Source organism: Meles meles, chromosome 15 (genome assembly GCF_922984935.1).
Source record: "Meles meles chromosome 15, mMelMel3.1 paternal haplotype, whole genome shotgun sequence".
In the NCBI taxonomy this organism is placed as follows: domain Eukaryota; kingdom Metazoa; phylum Chordata; class Mammalia; order Carnivora; family Mustelidae; genus Meles; species Meles meles.
In genome coordinates, this window is record NC_060080.1 from 26,024,126 (window position 1) to 26,050,273 (window position 26,148).

The following is a 26,148-nucleotide window of genomic DNA, read 5'->3' on the forward strand; positions in this document are numbered from 1 at the left end:
CAAGACCAGTCTATATCCTGTGCTTTTACTTCTTTTACAGAAAGCAAAGCTGGAAGCCAAGTTACATCAGACGACGGCTGCAGCAGCTGCCGCGGCGTCGGCAGCCTCAGCAGTAGGTCCTGTTCACAACTCTGTGCCTTCCAACCCAGCGGCGGCCCCTGGCTTCTTCATCCACCCATCCGATGTTATTCCACCCACTCCAAAAACAACACCACTTTTTATGACTCCACCACTCACCCCACCCAATGAAGCAGTTTCCGTTGTGATTAATGCCGAACTTGCCCAGCTTTTCCCAGGCTCAGTTATTGATCCCCCAACAGTCAGTCTTGCTGCACATAACAAAAATTCCAACAAGTCCAGAATGGTAAATTATTATATTTTTAATAGGTGTTCGCTTAGACATTTAAAAATATTTTAATGTATATGCTAACCTGAGAAACCAAACTTCTTATACCAACTTGATACATCGACTTCGATTGTTTTATAAAGTATTATAGAATATACATCAGGAAGTGGGACTTGTTAATATGGTATTACAGTTATTAGTTTGTATAGAGCAAGAGTAATATCAATATAGAGTTACACTTTTTTCTTTTCTAGAATCCACTTGGTTCTGGCCTAGCTCTTGCAATTTCTCATGCTTCACATTTTCTTCAGCCTCCACCCCACCAGTCCATTATTATAGAGCGAATGCATTCAGGTAATATTTGCCTTTCTTAAAATATTTTTCTTGCCTACTCTGTCAGCCCTTTGATTTTCTTTTCTGTAGTTTGATTTTCTTTTGTGAGTAAATCCCATCTGTTCCTAGGTAAGCATGTTTTACCAAGAATAAGCACTACATAAGGCTTATGTTGAACGTAGGAGTGCTGCTGGGTAGGGTGGCTAAGTTTTATCCAGACCCTGTATCTGACCTGTATGTGAATCTTGCCTGTTGAGCTGGGATGGACAGAAGTATCGACTTGTGTTGTAGCTGCTCAGTTATCATGACAGTGGAAATTACGCTTCAGTATTCCTAACACCAGCACTCTGATGTTGAAACTGTTTCCAGAAAATAGCAAACAGAATTACTGCTGATTTTAATAACTGAGTAACAATAATAATACTTCCTGGTCTTGATAATTCAAATTTTACCTAATTTTGTGCTAGGTACCTGTGACTACAATAGGTGCTTTCCATTAGAGCATGTTTACCTAGTAAACTATGGGCAATTTTAACCTTATAATCCTACCAAACTGTTAGGTCTGGGCGTGGGTTGCGGCAGAATTCAACAGAATCCTTCTGTGTTTTATAGCAGAGAGTAATATGAATATAATGCATACTGTGTCACCTTTCATCGTATGAATAGTCGAACCAGATTTGCTTTATTGCATCAGGCTGTTTCTTTGGAAGAGAGAGTTTTTTAAAACAAAAATTCTTAATGGTGTTTCCTGTTGAACTAATCCTTCACTGGTGTTACCATTAGCGTCTAACATTTAGAATGTGACTAGTTGGTGTGCAGTGTTATGGAATGTGAGTGGTTAGTTTACACTGCAGTTTGCTTTTTAGCAGTGGAATTGACTATAGATTATAGAATTATGTTCTTTGTTATTTAATGGTTTTTCTGTTTAGGAAAGTATTGGTAACTACCTTTTTCTGTGAAACCAGCTCCATTGAAAATAGCATGGGTTCTAGCATGGTTTCGCTGGGTCCCTTCACTGTAAAATGCAGCTCTTAAGTTTATTAAGTGCTCCTCACCCCAACCTGGTGAAGAAGAAAAATAATTCTGTAGTTAATGATTCTGTCTACTGTTTCACTAATCAGGCTTATTCTGAAGTGTGTATGAGATGAGAGATGCAAGTCTGCTCTTTTTCTGTTCCTCTCAGATCATTTTTGTCTTTCGTTAGTGTGAGCATCTCAGCCACACTGAGTATGATTTGGGTGCTTACACAGAAGGGCTTACTGCCTCTTTAGTGTGGCCGTCGCGAGTAAGCCATCAACTGCACTTGGTACTAAGTAGCTGAAGAGACAGTGATGTGTCGGTACCTGGGCAGAAACACTGCTTGGGATAAACTGTGTCTCTCATTATTGGAGGACCTTCCTGAGGGATTTTTTTGAGTGGTAGTAGTGACTTTGTGTGATTTCTGCCTGTACTTTTACTTTACATCGTAACCGCAGTGTGAGATCTAACCCTGTAGGAAGATGAATGAGGCCTGAGAACAGTAAAATCAAGCAGTACAATTTGGTATCATTAGTGCAATTTTTAGGAAGTGACCAGATGACTGAAAAAGATTACATAGAGGGGCGCCTGGGTGGCTCGGTGGGTTAAAGCCTCTGCCTTCGGCTCAGGTCATGATCCCAGGGTCCTGGGATCGAGCCCCGCATCAGGGTCTCTGCTCCACAGGGAGCCTGCTTCCTCCTCTCTCTCTGCCTGCCTCTCTGCCTAGTTGTGATTTCTCTCTGTCAAATAAATATTAAAAAAAAAAAAGATTACATAGATACTTTTTAGAATTAATCCATATACTGTTTTTGATAATAAAGTTTTTCATCTGTACAGTTCTAAATAAGCTTGTATGTACCGTTGATTGCTGTCACAATAACAAACTTACTCTTGTATACTTTTTCCTTAAGCCTTAACTAGCATGGATTGAGGTTTCAGAGAATTTTTGAGGTCTGCTTATTTACTTTCCTTCCCATCTGTTTGTAGTTTAATGAGTTGATTTCATTTTTTAAGATGCATGTTCCCAACTGTTTTTGTGAATGTATCTTTTGGTTAATTGCAACAATGGTAGTTTTTGTCAACTCTTGCTATCTCTCTCTGATAGGAGCAAGGAGATTTGTGACCTTGGATTTTGGCAGACCAATACTGTTGACAGATGTCTTGATTCCCACTTGCGGAGACTTGGCCTCCTTGTCAATTGACATTTGGACATTAGGAGAAGAGGTGGATGGGAGGAGACTGGTAGTGGCAACTGATATAAGCACCCATTCACTAATTCTGCATGATTTGATACCACCTCCTGTGTGTAGATTTATGAAGGTAAAGAACTACAAGACATTGAATTGATATGCTTTCCATGTTTCCAACAAGTTATGAGAGATACTTAGACATAAAATTAAAAAGTATAACTATCTTCTTAAATACATTGTCCCGAATTTTATTTTTGCAGATGGATGTGTATGTATATTCATGTTTCATTTTTCTCTTTAATTTCAGATCACTGTTATTGGACGTTATGGGAGTACAAATGCCAGAGCCAAAATCCCCCTAGGATTTTACTATGGTCATACGTATATCTTGCCCTGGGAAAGCGAACTGAAGTTAATGCATGATCCTTTAAGGGGAGAGGGTGAATCTGCAAACCAACCAGAAATTGACCAGCATTTAGCAATGATGGTTGCTCTACAGGAGGATATACAGTGCAGGTTATTAGAAAATTGCAGTATACTTTAATCTTACTGAAACCCTTTATTTTGTATGTCTTATATATATTTTTCAAGAAATACCTTTGTATAGATGTATAGAGAAGAACAAAAGGTTGGAGGACCTGACTGGCTTAGTCAGAGGAGTATGTGACTCTTGATATTCGAGCTGTGCTTTTGAGCCCCACAGTGGGTGTAGAGATTACTAAAAAATAAATAAACTTTAAAAAAGAAAAAGAAAAGGAAGTAGGAAGCTAGAATGTTACAATATTTGATAAATTACATAAATCATAAATATTAGGATTAGATAATTGACTTCATTTAGTACTTAACAAAGGAATAGTTCTTTTTAATGGTTGTTAACATGTTTTAGAGACTTAATTTTTAGTGTGCATTTGTACATATATATAAAATGGAACATTGCAGGAATTGTTTTGTACATTTTTTATTCACAGGTATAACTTAGCTTGTCATCGACTGGAAACTCTTCTGCAAAGTATCGATCTTCCTCCTCTTAACAGTGCCAACAATGCACAGTACTTTTTGCGAAAACCAGACAAGGCAGTTGAAGAAGACAGTAGAGTTTTTTCTGCCTATCAAGACTGTATTCAGCTACAGCTTCAACTGAATTTGGCTCATAATGCGGTGCAGAGGCTCAAAGTAGCTCTTGGTGCAAGTCGGAAGACACTAAGTGAAACATCAGATCCAAAAGATTTAATTCAGACTTCTTCCACAGAACAGTTGCGGACCATCATCAGATACTTACTGGACACTTTGCTCAGTCTTCTTCACTCTTCCAATGGTTTGTATTTGGCTTCAGTTCTTTAAATGCTGGAAATGTGTTTGATATGATTTTGTTTCTTGTTTTTTGTTGTGTTAGTATTTGCTAGTATTTTTCATTTTGATATTCTTTCTGTGAGCATTTATGAAATGCGTTTGTTGGTTAACTCCTTTTTTCTCCCATATTTCTCCCTTTTTTTGTTTTAAATGGATTTTCAACTCGAATCTTCACTGTGGATGTGGTACATTTCGTCTGGCAAAATATTAAATATGGTTATGGTGAAAACTTAATACATTGCTAACAATATACTGTCATTTTCTAATCAAGAGCTATTTTTGGTCATTACACATGCACACACACATATACACACTCAACTACCTGAATCACCCAACTCCACACATAAGAAATATAGTTGATTCAAATGCTATCTTTTCTCCTCTCACAGCATTTAACAATTAAAATTCTACATACAAAGAATGAATGAGTAGCAAAGTAAATAGAATTATAATTGGTTACTGATTGCTGGTAAGAAAAAAGAGTATTTAGGTATGCTGATACTGATATTACAGCATACGCTTAAATAGGAAATTTTACTGTTTTCTGTTTTGTAATAGGACACTCTGTTCCTGCAGTTTTGCAGAGCACATTTCATGCCCAGGCCTGTGAAGAGCTTTTTAAACACTTGTGCATCAGTGGAACCCCAAAGATACGGTTGCATACTGGTCTTCTACTTGTTCAACTCTGTGGTGGTGAAAGATGGTGGGGTCAGTTTCTTTCTAATGTTCTTCAGGAATTGTACAATTCAGAGCAGCTTCTCATCTTTCCACAAGATAGGTAGGTCAGAAAATATGAAGTTTTTATTAGTAATTTCTACTTTTCACAGGGTTCAGATTTTGAAATTCTGTGCATGTAGATTGATCCTGAGTGGTTAAATGAAGCACATCTTTCCAGGGTTTGGGAATGCCCAACAGCTCACATATTGAAGAAGATTATACGGTGATACAATAGACTACATTCTTTAGTTTCCTGACTGCATCTGTGGAGTTTATAGATCTGTGTTTACAAGTATTTCCTTATAGATTATGTTACTTTATGTGTTAACGTGTATTCTTTTGAGACTATGATAAAATTCTCTGCTGGATTTCCTATGGATATAGTTATGAAATATAACCAAGAGTTTAAAAAGAGTTAATTTTAACATTGTAGCTCCAGGTATAAATCATGCTAAGAACCACATATTATATCATTTGTCTGTTAAATTTCAGTGTGAATTATTTTTTAAATGAGCAAATGGATTCATACTGGTATTTTATTTTTATCTCTTTTTTTAGGGTCTTCATGTTACTTTCCTGCATTGGTCAGAGATCACTTAGTAATAGTGGAGTATTAGAAAGCTTACTTAATCTGCTGGATAATTTGTTGTCACCTCTTCAGCCACAGTTACCCATGCATAGGAGAACAGAAGGTATTACTTAAAGTGATTGTCTTTAGTAAAAACATAAGATTCCTATATTCCTATGAATACTGCTTTTATAAAATGTCTAGTTGTGAAGTACTTTTTTTAATAGTCACCGCTGTACACTTTTCTAATACTTTCATGCTGTAGACTTTTTAGAATTTAGAATGTAGACTTTCATATGATTGATTACTATATGGCTATTGCTTTATAAATCTATTTTTCATTATTTGAATTTTGAACCTGGGAACTATTATAACATGTTTTTTCTGTATTGTCATAACTAAAATCGGACTCTTCATTAAGTCTCAATTTTAGGTATGGTTGCTTTTCTCGTCATTCAATAATGTATTTCATCCGAGCAACAAAATTGTTATTGGAACAAAAACTTTAGAACTTAATTTATATATGATTAGGAAATTGAGAGTTTTTTTTATTTAGTTACCCGGAAGTCTGAGAATTGGACCTTATACCTGTTTCCTAGTTTATAAATTATTGTCTCTTGGATTCAACCTATAATCAATAATCTGTTTTCATAACATAAAACATTTGTCTTCCATTAGATTCAGTGTGTGGCCACAGGTTCCAGTTCTGAGGCTTATTATAAATAAATATTAATGTTAGTAATGATATGGTATATTTATTTTTAATTTATAAAATGCTTTATCTCATAATTATCTTCTCAGACTTCATTAGAACTCTTAGAGTCACCTGATTATTTTTTCCACTGTCATCTGTGTATAGGAGTACTAGATATTCCCATGATCAGTTGGGTTGTGATGCTGGTGTCCAGATTGTTGGATTATGTGGCCACTGTTGAAGATGAAGCAGCAGCTGCAAAAAAGCCTCTGAATGGTAAAGACAGGGAGAGGTTTCTGACAGGTATCAGAAGTTTATAATAATCTGTTGGTGGGGATTTTGAGTGACTACGCGGTTGTTCCAGAACTGGCTTTTGGCCTGGAGGTTCCAGCTGTATGTAATTTATGTGAAATATGAATTAAATTTACTGGGAATCTGTTTTAAGGATAAAATTTATTTTTGAAGGACTTTATGGACCAGCCCTTTATTTGAGCATGACTTTTAGTGTCTAGATACAAGCATGTTTTTCATGAGGTTATTTTCCTCATGCTCATTTAAACACTTTCTAATGGCATACATGTAAGTGAATTTATGTGTAGAAATATGTGAAGAGTTCTTTATGTTCTTTGAGTATAGTGTGTCATTCTGTTTATCAATATGAAGAAGTAGAGTTCTAATTAAGTATAAAGAGCTTTTATGCTTAGATACAGAAGTGCCCAGATTGGTGTTCTTTTTTGTTTGTTTTCTTGAGTTTCAGTCTTCATAGAAGTTTGAGGCATAGAAAAATTTTCAAATTAAATGATATCCAACTGCAAGACAGATTATTTTCTTCCCCTGCTTCTAGGCTAACAACAATTTTCATAAAGATTTTGAAATAGCTACATCTTATATCTAAATACAGTCATTCAGTGCCATAAGTTTGAATTTTACACACTGTCAGGTTTCTAGTGTCAAAAAAAGGTCCCTCAAGGTGTGTTACAGATCGATGAATCCGTTGATTTTGGTGCACATTACGTTTGGGAAAGGGTGGGGAATTTTTTTCATGTACAGGGAATATGTCTTAAATATTTAGAGTCTATGGGCCAGTTTACTCATAGGATATAGAGGTATCTATACAGTTATGTATAACTACCACATGAAGTTGGAATATTACAGTATCAGAGATCTTAGTTTTTATTTATATCATTCAGATACTTTGGAAATGCATTGGTGGAAGACATTTTTATAGGTTTTGAAAAATTTGTACTGATTTAACAAATGGATAGTAGAGAATAGGAGAAGATGTCCTTAGGTTAAGCAGGCATGAACAAGTAATTAGAGATGGGTCAAGTGTGATGTTGAGCAGAAGAATAATACTTGAAGTAATAGTCTGGACACATTTTTATTTTTATTTTTTTTAAAGATTTTATTTATTTATTTGACAGAGATCACAAGTAGGCAGAGGCAGAGAGAGAGAGGAGGAAGCAGGCTCCCCGCTGAGCAGAGAGTCCATGCAGGACTCCATCCCAGATCCTGGGATCATGACCTGAGCCGAAGGCAGAGGCTTTAACCCACTGAGCCCCCTCGACACATTTTTAAAAATGAGAAAATGTAGAGCTACATAGCATGATCTTTTAACTTATTTTTGCATTCATTAAGTCAAATTATTGAATATCCTCTTTTTGGGTCCTTATACAAAAGCTTGGGTTTGAAATAGGCGATAGTGAGCCATTTGTTGTTTTTGAATTGAGTTACATCAGAGGTGTGTTGTTAAAAATTAATCTTAAACAACTGTGGAGGAAAATAGCTGTTATCTTAAAGGAAATATTGGAGACAGAAAACTCTGAACTTTGAGTCATTTAGGGTCTAGAGTAGCTTTCTAGGGTCAGATCTTACTAGCAATTTCCTAATAATGGTTAATTTTCTTTAAAACCGCTTTGTCATGATTGACACATTTATAAATTTGTGTTTTCTGGGTATAGAAAGTACTTTAAAATCACATTTAATAGAATTACTAATAAAACTTTGTCTTGCTCTTTCAGGTAACCAGTGGAGTTTTATTAACAATAATCTACACACTCAGAGCATAAATAGGTCTTCCAAAGGCAGCAGTAGCCTTGATAGATTATATTCCAGAAAAATCAGAAAGCAGCTAGTTCATCATAAACAGGTAATTTTCAGTATGCTTTTTAAATTTTAATGTTTGAGAACATTGCTTTAAGTTGCATAAGACAAACTTGTGGTTATCAGATATTAAGTATGCTGTTTAAGGAGGTACTTAGGGAAATTGTTTAACAGATTTGAGACTGAGCTTCTTTATTTGTAAGATGGAAACAATTTGTAGTTTACAGATTTTTGGTGAGGTCCTTTGAAGTGTCTACCTCTTCCCCTCTCAATTAATACTGTTCTAAATAAGAGGCCATCGTTTTTTTTGTTGTTTGTTTGTTTGGTCTAGTCACAAGGTGTCTCTTTTTGTTCTTTCTCAATCCTTATCTTATCATTTCTTTCTTGAATTCTTGATAGCTTCCAGTTGACCTGTGCTTGAAGGTCAGAGTCCTTAACAGGACTTCAGGGTTCTATCATGGGTCCCTCTTTTTAACTTACACATTTGAATTTTAGTCTAGCCATATTTGAATTTGAATTTATGAACTACCAGCCCCAGTTTTCTCATCCAGGACTTTTGCATGTAGTAAGTACCTTTCCTCCCCAGGCCACCCCAGCCCCCAGCACATAGATTACTCTTTTGCTGAGATAACCTAACTTACTAGGCCTGAGTTTATAATCACTTCCTCTAAGAGGATCTCTCTGTTTCCCAAATTAGGGTAGTATGTGTTGGTGGTATAGTGGTGAGCATAGCTGCCTTCCAAATTAGGATAGTATCCCATACAACATATTCCCCATGTGTCCTGTATTTTATCCTTTCATTATATTCATCATAAATTTTGGTAGGGATTCTTTTATTTTGTTAACATGAAATTTGTGCAGGTCACGGTGAGTAAATAATTTCTTAAAGTATTTTTAGGAGTCATGCAGAGTGCTCTTTTATACCTGGCTTTTTTTTGTTCAAAATGATTTTTTTGAGATCCATCCATATTGAGTGTATCAGTGGTTCTTTTTAATTCTTGACCACCATTCCATGAATGTTCGAGAATCTCTTAATCCATTTGCCTGTTGATAAACCCTTTAGTGTTGGTTTTTTTCTTTTTGAAATACACACAGATGCACATATATGTTTCTTCTGCTTATCATGCAAAATTTGCATGCAGACACTAAATCTTTCACACAAAGTCATATATTAGAATGTGGTTTTTATGGGAGGACACTCGTGCTTGTATCTGGGTTTTTTTTCTCACTTGATTCCATGATCGCTTTTGAAATTGCACATAAAATTTGTTTGATACACATTTTACTGTGTAATAGTGAATTTATACCTGATATCAGATTCTTAGGAGCCATTACTTTATTGTTACTACCTTTTTAAATGGGTCTTTCTCTTTCTTACAGCATATACAGGGTTAAATGTTATATCCTTGATATATAGTATGGAGCCTACTGTATTGTCAATAAATATTTGTATAATTGATTTGAACTGTACTTAGAGTTTATATGAAAATCCATCGGATCTGACAAGTTTGTGAAAGCTTTAGGCCTTTTTAAAAACATGGGCTTAGCACTGAATTATTTATTTTCACTTGAAAGTTTTTTAGCTGTGAGCTGTTTGATCTTTTGCAGGAAAAATGATGTGAAGCTTTTCCCTCAACTCTTTTTTTTTTCCCCCTCAACCAATTTTATGTGGTAGTAATTTGCATTTTTAAAAATCAGCTGATTTTATTGAACACTTAACATTTATGCTTGCTGTATTTAATTTAGGATATGAAGTTGGAAAATAAACCTAGAGTATAAACCCAGTAGATTTTTCTTTTTTTTTTTTTTAATATTTTATTTATTTGACAGAGAGAAATCACAACTAGGCAGAGAGGCAGGCAGAGAGAGAGGAGGAAGCAGGCTCCCCGCGAGCAGAGAGCCCGATGCGGGGCTTGATCCCAGGACCCTGGGATCATGACCTGAGCCGAAGGCAGAGGCTTTAACCCACTGAGCCACCCAGGCGCCCAAACCCAGTAAAAATATTACTGTTTTATTCTTTACTATGATGGACATTATTGGGACTGGAAAAACTTAAAGTGGGATGTGAGGCATAGTTGGTAGTAGTGTATCAGTATTCTCTGTTTCTGATGGTTTTATTGTGGTTGTAGGAAAGGATCTTGTTTCTAGGAAATGGACACCCAAGTATTTAAGGGTGGCTGGTCAGCAGGTTGCCAGCTTACTCTCAAATGGTTTAAGGAAAAAAATGTCTTTTTATAGTAATTAAAGTTGCTGATTAAGATTGTGGTTTGAAATAAATTTAAAAAAATTTTTATTGTAATCGTCACGTTCTGCCATTGAACTTTTAGGACAGTTTTCTGAAAATACTGTTTTATAGTAGCTCTTACACATATGTTGATTATCTAATAAATGTGTGTGCTGTTTCTATTTTAGGATACATTTTTCTTCATATATGGAGATTACAGCCCAGTGAATATTTCTTTATATTAGTTAGTTTTTTTCTTTATGTTAGTTAATTTTTTTCCTGATAACAAAACAGCTATCAAAAATAGAAATTAAGGAAATGTTCTCTGAAGAAGTAGGTTTATTACGTTCTTAACTAAAGTACTCATTTATAATTATGGCTATCACTTTTTAGTGACTTTCTATTTAGAATGATGTTCTGTCTTACATGGGCATGTGGTTAAGTCATTCAATGGATTTTTAAGGTCTTCTCTGCAGACATTTTTTTCTTTGTTTTGATTCATTGCTACTAACTAGTAGTTGCCAGGGATTAGGGACTGGGCCCATGGGATAGGAGGGACATGGGTGGGCAATATAAAAGGACATCATGAGAGAACCTAGTGATGATGGTACTATCGTGGCAGTTCATGTGTCTATACATATGTAGAACTAGTACACAAACACAGACATAAACTCGAGTAGAAGTGAAGAGAAATCTGAATAAAATTGGTGAATTTTACAATGTCAGTACCCTGTTGCAGTATTACAGCTTTACAAATTGTTATCATTGGAGGAAATTGGGTAAAGTATCCACGAGAGTTCTCTTATTTCTTAGAACACTATATCTCCAGTTAACTGGATAAAATTTTAATTAATAAAGAACAAAGACATTTTTAAAAATGTACTACTCTTAAGGGAGATTGCCATAAAAATAAAGCTAAGAATATTGTGTAATAAAAATATTTTCCCCATATATTTAAGAACACTTACTTTCCTCCAGAAAGTATCTATCATTCTCATTAACGGCTTACATAAAGAACGTTTTCCACTTACTTCCCTTTTCCCATGGGTGAGGAAATAAGTCTTAATTATAACATGGACAGATCATTTGGGATCTGAAATGACTTACAGCAATACAGTTAAAACTAAATCAGGGAATAATTTATTCCATCAGTTGGATGGATAAAATCTGTGAAGTATATAATTACTTTGTTGTTTCTAACATTGTTAGCTTAATTTAGGTTAAAAAGGTAGATTAATCCCCCCCCCCTTTTTTTTAAAGCAACTTAACCTATTAAAAGCTAAACAGAAAGCTTTGGTGGAACAGATGGAAAAAGAAAAAATACAAAGTAACAAGGGATCATCATACAAACTTCTGGTAGAGCAAGCAAAACTAAAGCAGGCTACCTCAAAGGTATGATCTTTGCTTTTTAATGTAATTATTTTGGGACGGTCACTTTCCTTTTTAATATTTCAATTTAGTTAAATATTTTTAATAATAATTAAGAAACTTTAGGTTTTGTTACTGTGCCTATCAATGAAAAAATCTATTCTAAACCATTTTTTTGAGGGAAGATAGCTTTTAACTCAAGGAAATATATGATAAATGTGAACTTACATTATGTTTCTAATGTGCTCCCTTTAAAGTGGATTGTGTGCCAGTAAATTAAAGATAAAAGATTCAAGGAAATGTACAGTTTGCTTAATGTGTTTTTAAGTGAAAATTAAATCCATTGATTTGTAAATAAAATTTTAAAATACAACTTAACATGTATTTTTTAATTTGGGGGAATAACACATGTAGCAACTAGTTTTGTTTATTGTGTTTCTATAAATATGAGGTTATAGTTATTCCATCAGATTTTGAGATAACTTGAGTTAATATTCTATGCTTAAAGAAACATAGGTTTCTTTATCCATCCACCTTTTATGAATTATGTTTAGAATACTTCGGTAATTTTTATTCAAGATTTTAGATTTGACCTAATGTAGCTTTAATATAGAACTTCACTTTTCTGAAATTCTGTTATAAATCTAGTACTTTACTCTAAACAGGACTTTAGGAATATTGGTCATTATAGCTTTTAATAATCTTATGTTGAAGCTTATGTTTTTTTTTTTGTTTTTTTTGTTTTTTTTTTTTAAAGATTTTATTCATTTTTATTTGAAAGACAGAAATTACAAGTAGGCAGAGAGAGAGGAGGAAACAGGCTCCCTGCTGAGCAGAGAGCCCAATGCGGGGCTCGATCCCAGGACTCTGGGATCATGACCTGAGCTGAAGGCAGAGGCTTTAACCCACTGAGCCACCCAGGCGCCCCGAAGCTTATGTTTTATCTAAAATTTTATTCCTTAGAAGTTGTGAATTTCCTGAATGAATATTTTCATCCCATTAATAAATTTATACTGGAAGAATTTTCATCTGGCAAACACTGATTTAAATACTGTAAATTTTTCTGTGTAGCACTTCAAGGATTTAATTAGGTTACGTCGGACAGCAGAATGGTCCCGTTCTAATTTAGACACAGAAGTTACGACAACAAAAGAAAGTCCAGAGATAGAACCACTTCCATTTACCCTGGCCCATGAACGTTGTATTTCAGTAGTGCAGAAACTTATTCTGTTTCTCCTCTCCATGGATTTTACATGTCATGCAGATCTCTTACTGTTTGTTTGTAAGGTAAGTAAACTAATAGGCATAATTTATAATTACAGACTGAGAGGGTAAGAAAAAGAAAGAATGCATTCTTTAATTGGTTTTTGATTAAGAATAATAATAGTGTTTTTATTGGTTTTCCTTTATGTAAGTTAGATTTTTTTTATTATGCCTTGAAAGGCTTAAAAATATTTTGTCGCACTTCTTAAGACGTATGATTTCTTAGGAGATGTGATTTATATTTTAACCTAGTTAAAACTAAGTTAATGTAGATTTGAAATGTATATAAGGTGGGTATGTCTCTCTGCAAGCTCCTTTTTTTCTCTTAATTAAAATAGGAAATATGCAAATAAGTTTCAAATTATGGTAATGAAAGGGTTTTTATACCCTGAAGGCTTTCTTTAGCATGTTCATTGTTTTTAAAAAATTATTTTTAACTGTTGCACCAAGAAGGGTTTTTTTGTTTTTTGTTTCTTTGTTTGTTCATTTGTTTTTAATGATTTTTCCTTCTTTGAGGGAGAGAGACATACACTCGGGAGCTCTCACAGATGTTGGGGGGAGGGGCAGAGGGAGAGAAGCTCAAGCAGATTCACCCCTGAGCATGGATCCTGAAGCAGACTGGTCTCAGAGCCCAGACTCATGAGACTGTGACCTGAGCAGAAATCACAAGTCAGACTTTTAACTGACTGAATCACCCAGGCACCCCACTATTCCACAATTTTTAATGAGATTTTAATATTTGATCATGAAAATACATTTCTTTGTATTCCCTCTCAAGCAATTTTTTTTTCCAAGCAATTATTTTGACGCCAGAAACATACCTCATCATTGAAAAGTATTATTCCAACAGTTTGGTTTTGGAGAAAACATCTGTAATTGCTGTAATTGCTATAACTTCATAAAATGTATTGCAGGTTCTTGCACGTATTGCAAATGCCACGAGGCCGACTATACATCTGTGTGAGATTGTCAATGAACCTCAGCTGGAAAGACTACTATTACTTTTGGTTGGAACTGACTTCAATAGAGGAGATATATCTTGGGGTGGTGCTTGGGCTCAGTATTCCTTAACTTGTATGCTACAGGATATATTAGCAGGTTTGTCCGGATTTATTCTTTAAAGGGTATGTCCAAATTAGCTTGTCATAGCTTGAATAAGTAACATTTAAAAGGAACTATAACCCCCGAAGTGGAAAAGGTCTGTTTAATGTTACTGCCTTAGCAATTACTTAGAATTACTTTTGTATTTAATTATGTTGACAGTTTTATAAATGTTAGGTCTTTGTGGAGGATTTAGGTTCTTAAAGCATAGGAATATTATAGCTAGTTGGTTTCATTATTAATATCAATAATGGGCTGCTTATCAGTACTTCATGTGGCCTTGATTGTTCTACGTGCCTTAGGTTTTTCATCTATAAAATAAGGACAATAAGAGTACCTTCCTTCTAAAGTTGTTTGGAGTAAGTGAGTTCGTGTATGTAAAGTAGTTACAGTAACTGCTGTTCATATTACACATTTTCTGTAAGCACAGTATTACTTGTCTTTAACATTTGAAGGTCATGCAGTGGGTCCTAGCATTTCCTTAGGTAGGTGGGAGTATTTTGCCTCAGACTCTTTTATAGTTAGTAGCACATACATGCCATCATTCTCTAAACTGGAGGAAAAATATGTTGTCATATGTTTTGGAGGTCTGTTAGTAACTTACTCAGACAGCTGTGACTCTTTTCTTTCATACAGGGGAGTTGCTGGCCCCAGTAGCTGCAGAAGCCATGGAGGAGGGAGCAGTGAGCGATGACGTGGCTGCAACAGCTGGGGACTCTGATGACTCCCTACAGCAGTCTTCAGTTCAGTTGCTGGAAACTATAGATGAACCTTTGACACATGATATAACGGGTACGTTCCTTAAATTGTGTTTTATTTAAGATAGTCTGAGTGTTTTTGTTTTTTTTTTTTTTTAATAAAAATATATTTCAAAATGAAGAATTTTAGTGAAGTAGATAATTTTCACATTTTTGTCTTAGGGCTTTGGCCTTAGTAACCAGATTAGTTAAATATGATAAATACATTTCAATTTGATTCTCTGAATGAATGCTTGTTATAATAAACACTGTCCTTTCATAGTGTCCTAATTACTTTGATATGGTCTGATTTGGCTATGTTCAAGAAAATCTAGAAAACAGTTAAAGACACGCATTGGTGAAGATAGCAAAGTTAAAGGCTCTTACTCTTTAAGATCCAGCCTTTTTGGTGTATTTTCTTTCTTTGTTTTCTGCCTTTTTAAAAACTGTATGTGTATCTTAGCATATGCAATCTTTGCTCCCTATTTCTTGAAGAGAGTGTTTTAGTTACTGTTGTATGTGTTGCTGGGGCTATGCTTATGTCATCCATTGGTCACTTCTCAGTCTTAACGTTTTCTCATAATTTTATTCGTTTTATGTGATATTCCCTTTATCTGGAATAGACTTCCTTCTCTTATTTGCAAGATGAACTCCTTATCTATGATTCACAGAAAGCTTGCCCTCTGCAATAAGCTTTTTCCACCACCAGCAGCGGTGTTGTAGACTGCCTTTGGTGCTGCCTTCTACTCTAGATGGTTTCTGATAGCACTCATCATGCTGTATAGTTGGTTTAATTTCTATAGTGTTTCCTCACTCTGGACTTCGATTAATTTATTGGAGAGAAGAAATTTGTTTTATTAATCTTCACATACTCATACCCTAGTACAGGCTGGCATGTGCTCGGTGTTCTATAAATATATGTCGAATAAGGGGTGAGAAGGATGGGAAAGTAAGGTTTATTTAAGGCATAGAAATTTAGTTACAAACTTTGAGACATCTGAGAGCAAAAGAATTTCTAATTCAGAGTAGAAAAATAAGGTGATTAGCAGCTTTTCCTATAGGAGCTACCAGGTTGAGAGCGTGACTCTCTCTGTCCTAACCCTATGATGGCGTGTGCTCATCACTGATATCAGCGTACTCTGAAAAGGGGAATCATCTGGCAAGAAGGTTACTTTGCCTCCTGTGTTCAAGGCTCCCATTTGACCTGATCTTGTGAACTTTGTTCATACCAGCTTGTGCAAAAACAACACACAGCTGTTAGTGAATTAACAAGTCGTAAACCAGTGCTGAGTCTTGGGATACTGGCAGAGTTCGAGGTAGTGGGACTCACTGTTCTGCCAAGGGTGCTTTTAGAAATATACGTTGTGGGGCATGCATGTTTGCACCAGACAAAATCTGGTGCCATTGGCATCACAGAGTGAACATGACACGGAAGTGATATGCCATCTGCTCTGCCCAGGCTGCCTTGGCCTTACCAGCACTGGTCATTTCTAAAAGTCATGGTATTGAGGAAGTTCCTGAACTTCCTTTGGTGTTTGTAGATCAAGTCGGTGGCTGCAAGAAGACCAAGGAGTTTATATTGCTTAAAAAACTTAAAGCTTAGAATGGTATTGGAAAAGTCTATGATTCTTAGTGAATGAAAGCTGGCAAGAGCAAAATGAGAAACCATCGTTGTATCGAGCATAGGGGATCTGCATCATCTATAATGAGGACACTGGTATCATCAAGGCCTTTAGAACCATCTCTGGAATTATTTCACTTAATGTAAGCAAATTGAACATTTTGAAACTTGCCCCTAATGGGCATGTGTGATGTTTCCGCATTTGGACTGAAAGTACTCTGCAAGTAGACCATCTGTGTGGCACTTGGCATAAGACTGCCTCCTTCATGAGGAATTACAACCTTCCCATGCACAAGATGCTTAATACACTACTTAACAGAATTTTGAAAAGCTCAGAGATCCAAAGAGCCCTCTAAGCACCATGCCAGAGGATTCATCGCAGAGTCCTGAAGAAGAATCCACTGAAAAACCCAATTGAATCCACTGAAAAACCTATTGAAGCTAAGCCCCTGTGCAAAGACCATGTGCCAGACCACCATTCCTTGCCAGGCCAAGAGTCCTAAGTTCTGTATGGATAAGGTGGCAGCAGCCTCAGAAGCCAAGTCAGATGAGAAGGGGGTTCCAGGTAAGAAGACTATGTTGGGGAAGAAGGGAAAGAAAACTGTTAGTGTGAAGGGTGTGAAGAAGCAGAAGAAACCTTTTGCAGAAAAAAACAAAAAAACGCTGCAGCTACCAAGAAACCGCAGCTGCAAAGAAATCTGCAGAAAAGAAATCTACCACAGAAGAAAAGCCTGCTGTATAAAAACTGAAATTTGTTTGTTGTATAATTGTCAAATCATTTTGGATAGCTAATTTTGAATAAAGATGATCGAAGGCAAGAAAAAAAAAAGGTGAATAACAGTCATATGACTTAAATTCTCTTTGCTTTTCACTTTAATACTGCATATCATTTTCTGATTGTGGATGTAACATAGTGCTTTACATATTGGAGGCAGTAAAATGAGTAATGTTCATTCTAGCAGTGGATAATGATTATTTTCAATGACAAAGTTTATGCAGCCTAATTCAGTAAGAGCTAATTCCATGGTCTTTTTCCCAGGGAAATCAAATATTACTGCTTGGTGTTTTACTTGTATGTTCTATCTAGAGTGATACATTTGTATACTTACTGATGTTTAATTGTCAAGTATAAAAATTAAGAGATTTTTAAAGCAATAGAAACATGTCACATACAAGTAAAATAACTTTTTCTATAAATAAAAGCAATATATTGGTTACATTTTATGTTGCATACTCTCTCAAAATCATTTTCAATTATTTGAAGGTGCACCTCCTCTTTCTTCTTTGGAAAAAGATAAAGAAATTGATCTTGAGCTACTTCAAGATCTAATGGAAGTTGACATTGATCCTTTAGATATTGATTTGGAAAAGGATCCTCTTGCAGCCAAAGTTTTTAAGGTATGATTTGCTGTTCTTTGCAATTAAAATATTTCATTTTATACTTTTGGCTTAATCACTTAGAACAAAGTACACATATTTATCATGTAATGTAATCCATTAATCAGTGTTCTCAAAATTCATTATTTTGCTATAGGTCCTATAGTAGTTTTTTTTATAATACCAATAGAATAGTAGAAGGAAAAATTGTACCCTTTTATTAATGTTGCCACTATTATTGTCTTATATATTAGTAAGAACCAGTAATAGGCATGGGGAAATTTAGTTATAGGTTACTAAATTTCAAGCAGCATTTAAGCCCCTCTAAGCCCAATTTATTTCAGATTCTACTTCTCTATTAGCTTTGATGTTTTCTGAAAGAGATACACCCCTAATACTTTATATTGCTGCTTTTTGTGTAAGAGATTTTTTTTTAAAGGATGCTGATTTTATCTCTCAGGTTCTAAATAAATAAGGTATTTTAAAATTTTGGTATAAAATGAAGAGAATATTACTGTTCTATTCCAGTAGATCGTTAAGATCATATGTATGTTTTAGTGATTTAAAGGGTAGGGAGAATGTTTATTTTGTAGCCCTATTTGAGTTTAAAAAGTGTAAATAATGTCACTCTTGGTGAAGAGGTCAAAATAAACCACCATTTTTTTCCACTCTTTTAAGCCAATAAGCAGTACATGGTATGACTATTGGGGTGCTGATTATGGCACCTACAACTACAACCCTTACATTGGAGGTCTTGGAATTCCTGTAGCAAAGCCACCTGCAAACACAGAGAAGAATGGATCACAGACAGTTAGTGTTTCAGTATCTCAGGGTAAGTGTGTGTTAAATTTTTAGTCATGTGCTACTCCTCTTCTTCTTCTTTTTTTAGAGATTTTATTTGACAGAGAGAGAGATCACATGTAGAGAGAGAGGCAGGTAAAGAGAGAGGGCAAAGTAGTCTCCCTGCTCAGTCAGAACCCAGTGTGGGGCTCCATCCCAGGACCCCGAGATCATGACCTGAGCTGAAGGCAGAGGCCTAACCCACTGAGCACCCAGGCGCCCCAGGAAGCACATTCTTTCAGAATTAGGAAATTAACATTAGTACTGTAACACTTACACTTCCTTTAGGTTTCAGCAGTTGTATTTAAATAAAGTCCTTTATGCAAAGGGATTCAAAGCAAAATGATGCCTTGCATTTAATTGTCATAGATCTTCAGTCTCATTCAGCCTGCTGCAATTCAGAGTTCATTTTCATGGCCTTAATTCTTTTGAAGATTCCAGGCCAGTTATTTTGTAAAATGTCCCTCAAAATTTGTGTTTGTGTTCTATTTCTTCATGATTAGATTGTGGTCATGTATCGTTGCCAAAAGTATTTGAAGTGTAATGCTCAGGTTTTCTTAATGCATTCTGTTAGTTGGTTTATGATTTAAATTTGTTCCCTGATCAGTGATTTGAGGTTTAATTACTTGATTCAGGGAGATGTGTGCCAGTCTTCTCAGCTGTAAAGTTACTTTTTTCCCCTCAGTAAAGAACTTTTGCGGATGTGGGAGAATGATACGTGGAAACTGTTCTTTTTTCTTCTTCTTTTTTTTTTTAATTAGTCTATTCATTGATTTTTAAGTAGATCCATGGTTTCCTGTTTTATTCAGTGAGTCATAATTTGTTATTTAGTTTGCTTAGTTTTTATTAAAGTAAAATATAATGTAAAATATACCATTTTTAAGTATACAGTTCCTTGGCATTAAGTACATTCACAGTGTTTTCATTTTTTTTGTTTTGATGTTCTGATTGTCCCAGATTTGACCAGTGTGATGGATCTCCTCCCTTCGCTTATCTGTCTCCTCTTTCTTTGAGCACTTCCTTGTTTTCTGGCACGACAAGATGCCCCAGGGTTCTCATTTCCTTTTCCTTCCCCAGACTGGGAATTAACTACTTCAGCAAAGAGAACGGTTTTTCAAAACCTTTTAATGGAAGAATGTGATTGAAAAACCAAAATTTGGGTGCTAGGTATACTTACTATTTTGGTGGCTGTTTCTCTGCCGGCTTGGTGGACAGATCTAGGGAACGTGTACACACATTTGCATCTATATTTCTATATCTGCCTTTTTGTCTAGAATGCCTTGAGTTCATGTCAATATATTTGGCTGTAATCTAACTGTACAGGCTTCATTTTACTTTTTTAATTTTTAAAAAATTTTTATTCATATTCCAGTTAGTTAACATACAGTGTAATATTACCTAGACTTCATTTTAACATACTCCCTTTCCATATTTGCTTCTCTTTTCTCTGACTTTGAGGAACCTGGTTCTCATGATCATTAACTTACTTCATTATCATTACTTCATTTAGCCTCCTTTACACAGATGTTGGTACCTGCTGTGGCTGATACTTCCTGACAGGTTTTCTAACATGAGGACACATTCTTTACCCTCTTTTGCATTTGGATGTCAAAATTTTATTGTAGGAAGTAGGCCATGAGTAAAAATTATCTAATAGCTCTATTTCTTTGAATTGCTTTTTGTAGCCCTAGATGCTCGCCTTGAAGTTGGACTTGAACAGCAAGCAGAACTTATGTTGAAAATGATGTCTACCCTGGAAGCAGATTCCATTTTACAAGCATTAACAAATACATCTCCTACCTGTAAGTGAAAATCACCATTCTTAGAGTATTGCTATGAATCATTTATCTCTTAATAATTTTTAAGTGCATTCAGCAAGGACAGATTTTTAAATTCCATGTGTGGTGTGAGTCTGAGTGGGCTACGTATATAGCACTTCTCCCTCACCTAGTTAGTAGCAAGTTCAGAAATAAGACAAAGTATTAATAAATTGGGAAAGTGGAGGGGGAACAAAATACCTCCATGTAGTAGTATGCTTACATTCAGTCCAAAAACCTGAATGATGTTTTTGTTACTGTGTTGTGAGGTTAATGAGTTGTCTGCTTAGCTAGCAGTTAGCCTGGGAGTTCATTGCATTATATCGACATTTATGATAAAGTGGGATTTTACATACAATAATTGCCCCCTTTCTGGGAGAGAGACATTTCAAGACCCCCCAATGGATGCCTGAAATCACAGATAACAGTGACACCTATATATACCATAATTTTTTCTCTACATACATACCTGTGATAAAGTTTGATTTATAAGTTAGACGCAGTGAGAAATTAACAACAATAATAAAATAGTTATAATCATATATGGTAGTAAAGATGTGAATGTGGTCTTTCTCAAAATCACCTTTCTGGGGTTGATGTTCGATGATAAAAGCCTGCATGATGAAGTGAGCTAAATGTTGGAGGTGTTGTGAGGGGGTGTTAAGCTACTCTTGACCTGACTGCAATGCCTGCTGATAACAGAAACCAGAAAGCATGGAGAGCGGAACCCCAGATAAGGGGGCCCTACTGCAGTGGCATCTTTATCATCCTCAAAGACTAGGATGGAAGAGATATATATGGGCCTCATGGAACTGCTGAACTGAGAGGATTTACTACCTAATTATGTACATCAAAGGAAGGCAAATGTTTTAATAAAGAACCAGATAGTAAATATTTTAGGTTTTCTCAGCTGTACAGTGTGTGATGTAACTACACAACTCTGACTTTGTATCAATAAAGTAGCCATAGTCTGTATCTAAACCAGTGGGCCTGCCTGATACAGAAACTGTGAGGCCATCAGGTGGCCTGCCTGTTTTGACCATTAGGCAGTCCTTTGCTGAAGTAGAACGCAGACTGGAGTAGATCGCCTCCTGGGGTAGATCGCGTCCTATCAGTTAAGATAGATAGCAGCCTGTCTCACAAAGACGGAAGATTGAGGAGCTGTGCTAAGGAAATAGTGGTGTTTTTATTTTTCTTAGGCCTACAAATTACTTTATCTTCTCTGGAGCATGGTGAGTAAAAGGGTAGATGTACTAGTTAAAACCTTGGAAGAGCATCATGTTCTTCCCCTGTGCAAGGGAGTTCATGCTGCATTAGAGAAATTTGGGTTTTTAGACGTTTCTGTGTCAAATTGAGTTCTTTCGCTTTGTGGTTTTCATTTATTTCTTACCTTAGGCAGTATATAGAAAAGCGAAAAACTGAAGAAAAGGTCTAGTGTTCTATGATCCTGGTATTGGTACACTAGTATTATTGTATCTTACCTCTTATGTAATGGAGGGATCTCTCTTGTTGGGCCAGCCTCTCCACAACCACAAGCAACTCAGTACTGACCTAAGTATAAGTAGTCCTTTTCTTTGATAGACACTTCTTGTTTAAAACAATTTATTCGAAGATGATTTGTAATTTTTATGTTTCTCTTCATATTATGTCTTTTGATTATTGTCCTGTCGGAATTGTATCCCCCTTTTAATATAATAACTCTTAAATATATGAAAGACCTCTCTTAGAGCTCATGTAGTTCTCTCCTCCCCATGAATGTATACTCATTTATTAGTTTGGTGTGTGACTTGGACATCAGAATTTTTTAATGCTTCCCAGATAATTTTAATGTATAATCAAAGTTAAGAATCAATGGACTTGAGTCTAAATTATTCTAAAACTACTTCCATAAGAATTAGTCAAAATCTTATTTTTCTTCCTTTGCCTAATTTACTAATTAGAAAAACATAGAAAATAAAAATTGCTAGAGAGTAAGGTTTTGTTCCTTTGATGGACCAATGCTGTGAATTGGGGAACTTCTCTCATTGGTGATTATCTTTTTGACTTTTGGGTAATGTTGTAAAAACAAATTTTCAAATAATATAATCATCAACCATTCTTAGGAATGCAATTAAAAAGAAGTTTTTTAAGATTTTCACTTACCTGTACATAATAATAGCTAGTGAGCATTTCTCCTGATACTTTGTGATAAAATCATAATTGTGTTTAATTTTCAGTATCACAGTCTCCCACTGGAACAGATGATTCACTTCTAGGGGGTTTACAAGCAGCGAACCAATCCAACCAGCTTATTATACAGTTATCATCTGTCCCAATGTTAAATGTTTGTTTCAACAAACTTTTTTCCATGCTTCAAGTCCATCATGTGCAGGTATGACTTCAGGAGAAATGGTGTATCTTTACACGTTATTGCCAGCCTAGTAAAAGATGAAAATAACTGGGGAAATCTTTCTCAACCTGACAGGGATGATTTATTCATTATCTCAGATGGAAAAATATTGGATATCCTTTGGTAACCACAGATCCTCAGTGATAGGTTATTTATAATTTTTATGATTTTTAAGATTTATTACTGTAGTTCTGGTTATGTTTTACATACACCGGTATTTAAAGATTTGAATCACTTATTTTAATTTAGAAAACTATATGTATTAGGTAAATTATAAATTTTAATTCAGTTTAAATTTTGTTTCATCAAGAATTTTAAGATATGTTTGCTTGCCAACTGACTTGAAGTAACCGGAGGAAATATTTAATAGAAAAATTAATTACTCAAAGGGATTCATTCGTAAGATTTTTGTTTAAATAGTATTTCATTTATAATGGGTATTTTTGTTTGTTTTTTTTCCCCCGTCAATTTTTATTCTTTTTCAGTTGGAATCACTTCTCCAGTTGTGGCTCACATTGAGCCTGAATTCTAGTTCATCTGGAAACAAAGAAAATGGAGCAGACATTTTTTTATATAATGCTAATCGAGTACCTGTCATTTCATTAAATCAGGGTAAGATTTATTAGAAGGAAAATTACTAACATAGGATAAACTTAAAAGGCAACAGTTAGGTTAATATTACCTAATCTTTGTCATTAGGTTTATAATGTTTTAGTAGGAAAAAAACTTTTTCTTAATACATTGACTTAATAATTTTCAGGAAAGAGAACAAAAAACCTTTTCTCTGGTTTGTACTATCTTGTACCCATGTGTAACTAAAATTTGCAGTGTTAATCTTTGTATTTCCAGAAAATACTACCTTGTTCATGAGCTGTTCTGTTGGCACTGCTATTTCGTAAAAATGTGAATCAGCCCCAAGAGAGTTGATAACTTGGAGAAGGATGTCCCATTTCCTGTGGAAGTTGTATTAGTTAGCTTTTGGGGTTTTCTTGTTTTTGTTTTTGACAAATGCAAGAGTGAAAATATGGGAGTTAAATAATATCCTTTTGCAGAAGTAGAATTAGCCTTTAGTTCTGGCTTCAGGAATCTCTTTTTGTTACATTTTAAGAAAAGTGTAAGCGATCATCTGTTTCTGGTGCTTTCTCCCTTTCAGGGGTGCATTCTGTATTTTGCATGGCTCTTGTAGCCTTGTCTTTCATCCTAGTGACAGCCCCACTGGCTCACACCGTCCCACTTATATCTGTGTTGTCTTGGCAAGAGCCAGCCCTGGTAATTAATGGGTTTTTCTCTCTTCCACTGCACTAATAATAATTATAAACTGTGCTCCCATTGTTATTTTCAACTTTGTTATTGTGAAAATGTTACACATAAACAAGAGTTGATGAGTAAAAAGGTAAATAACTGCTCATTATTGTCGTTAGATATCTGGTTCATATTCAAATTTCCAGTTACCTCAACTGTTAACAAAATTTTTAAAATTTGGAATAGGATCCCTATAAGATCCGTGTATTTTAATTTTTTCTTTAATTCCTCATAATGTGTATAGGTTCCCTCCACGTCTTTTTTATCCCCTTAACAAAGCCATTTATCAAAGAAGTTTGGTCTTTGTCTTTCAGGATTTCCAGGGTCCTATTTTTAGTGATTGTATCTTCATGATCTTTTGCCAATTTCCTATAAATTGGTAGTTAGACCTGGAGCTTAATCTGATTTTTTTTTTAAAGGCAGTTTCCTAGGTTGCCTCTCCTTTTTTTTTTTTTTTTTAATTTTTTATTTATTTCTTATTTTCTTATAAACATATAATGTACTTTTATCCCCAGGGGTACAGGTCTGTGAATCGCCAGGTTTACACACTTCACAGCACTCACCATAGCACATACCCTCCCCAATGTCCATAACCCCCTCCCCCTCTCCCAACACCCCCTCCCCCCAGCAACCCTCAGTTTGTTTTGTGAGATTAAGAGTCACTTATGGTTTGTCTCCCTCCCAATCCCATCTTGTTTCATTTATTTTTCTCCTATCCCCCTAACCCCCCATGTTGCATCTCCACGTCCTCATATCAGGGCGATCATATGATAATTGTCTTTCTCCGATTGACTTATTTCACTAAGCATGATACCCTCTAGTTCCATCCACGTCGTCACAAATGGCAAGATTTCATTTCTTTTAATGGCTGCATAGTATTCCATTGTGTATATATACTACATCTTCTTTATCCATTCGTCTGTTGATGGACATCTAGGTTCTTTCCATAGTTTGGCTATTGTAGACATTGCTGCTATAAACATTCGGGTGCACGTGCCCCTTCGGATCACTACGTTTGTATCTTTAGGGTAAATACCCAGTAGTGCAATTGCTGGGTCATAGGGTAGCTCTGTTTTCAACATTTTGAGGAGCCTCCATGCTGTTTTCCAGAGTGGTTGCACCAGCTTGCATTCCCACCAACAGTGGAGGAGGGTTCCCCTTTCTCCGCATCCTCGCCAGCATCTGTCATTTCCTGACTTGTTAATTTTAGCCATTTTGACTGGTGTGAGGTGATATCTCATTGTGGTTTTGATTTGTATTTCCCTGATGCCGAGTGATGTGGAGCACTTTTTCATGTGTCTGTTGGCCATCTGGATGTCTTCTTTGCAGAAGTGTCTGTTCATGTCCTCTGCCCATTTCTTGATTGGCTTGTTTGTTCTTTGGGTGTTGAGTTTGCTAAGTTCCTTATAGATTTTGAACACTAGCCCTTTATCTGATATGTCGTTTGCAAGTATCTTCTCCCATTCTGTCAGTTGTCTTTTGGTTTTGTTAACTGTTTCCTTTGCTGTGCAAAAGCTTTTGATCTTGATGAAATCCCAATAGTTCATTTTTGCCCTTGCTTCCCTTGCCTTTGGCGATGTTCCTAGGAAGATGTTGCTGCGGCTGAGGGTGCCTCTGTTTTTACATTTTTAAGACAGTGATGCTCATGCCATTAATAATTCATAAGAGGCTTCAAAATGATAGTCTAATTCTATCACTTTATTTTAGTTGAAATACTTCCATAAAGAGAAAATCCCTTTCATAGGCTATTATGTCACCCTCTGTTGGTAGTTTATATAATAGAGGCAGGAG

At 35.5% G+C, this 26,148-nt stretch overlaps 1 protein-coding gene and 1 pseudogene across 13 annotated transcripts in view; both read left to right on the forward strand.

Annotated features, from left to right (window-relative positions):
- Positions 1-26,148, forward strand: part of BIRC6 (baculoviral IAP repeat containing 6) — a 235,501-nt gene that overhangs the window by 98,064 nt on the left and 111,289 nt on the right. For 8 of the 13 annotated variants that reach the window (XR_006815144.1, XM_045979750.1, XM_045979757.1 and 5 more), the window contains 18 exons: positions 41-364; positions 601-700; positions 2,802-3,016; positions 3,194-3,402; positions 3,855-4,201; positions 4,795-5,014; positions 5,512-5,645; positions 6,381-6,518; positions 8,237-8,364; positions 11,803-11,934; positions 12,982-13,197; positions 14,088-14,271; positions 14,911-15,066; positions 17,897-18,030; positions 18,688-18,841; positions 20,535-20,651; positions 22,883-23,037; positions 23,541-23,667. Coding sequence is in view for 12 of the 13 variants with exons in the window: in XM_045979750.1 (XP_045835706.1) it covers positions 41-364; positions 601-700; positions 2,802-3,016; positions 3,194-3,402; positions 3,855-4,201; positions 4,795-5,014; positions 5,512-5,645; positions 6,381-6,518; positions 8,237-8,364; positions 11,803-11,934; positions 12,982-13,197; positions 14,088-14,271; positions 14,911-15,066; positions 17,897-18,030; positions 18,688-18,841; positions 20,535-20,651; positions 22,883-23,037; positions 23,541-23,667 (3,190 nt within the window). In the remaining variant the exon portion in view is untranslated. The remainder of the gene's footprint in view (positions 1-40; positions 365-600; positions 701-2,801; positions 3,017-3,193; positions 3,403-3,854; positions 4,202-4,794; positions 5,015-5,511; positions 5,646-6,380; positions 6,519-8,236; positions 8,365-11,802; positions 11,935-12,981; positions 13,198-14,087; positions 14,272-14,910; positions 15,067-17,896; positions 18,031-18,687; positions 18,842-20,534; positions 20,652-22,882; positions 23,038-23,540; positions 23,668-26,148) is intronic. The other 5 variants (XM_045979753.1, XM_045979755.1, XM_045979756.1 and 2 more) reach the window with 3 other exon arrangements.
- On the forward strand, positions 15,149-17,374 carry LOC123926127 (annotated as a pseudogene).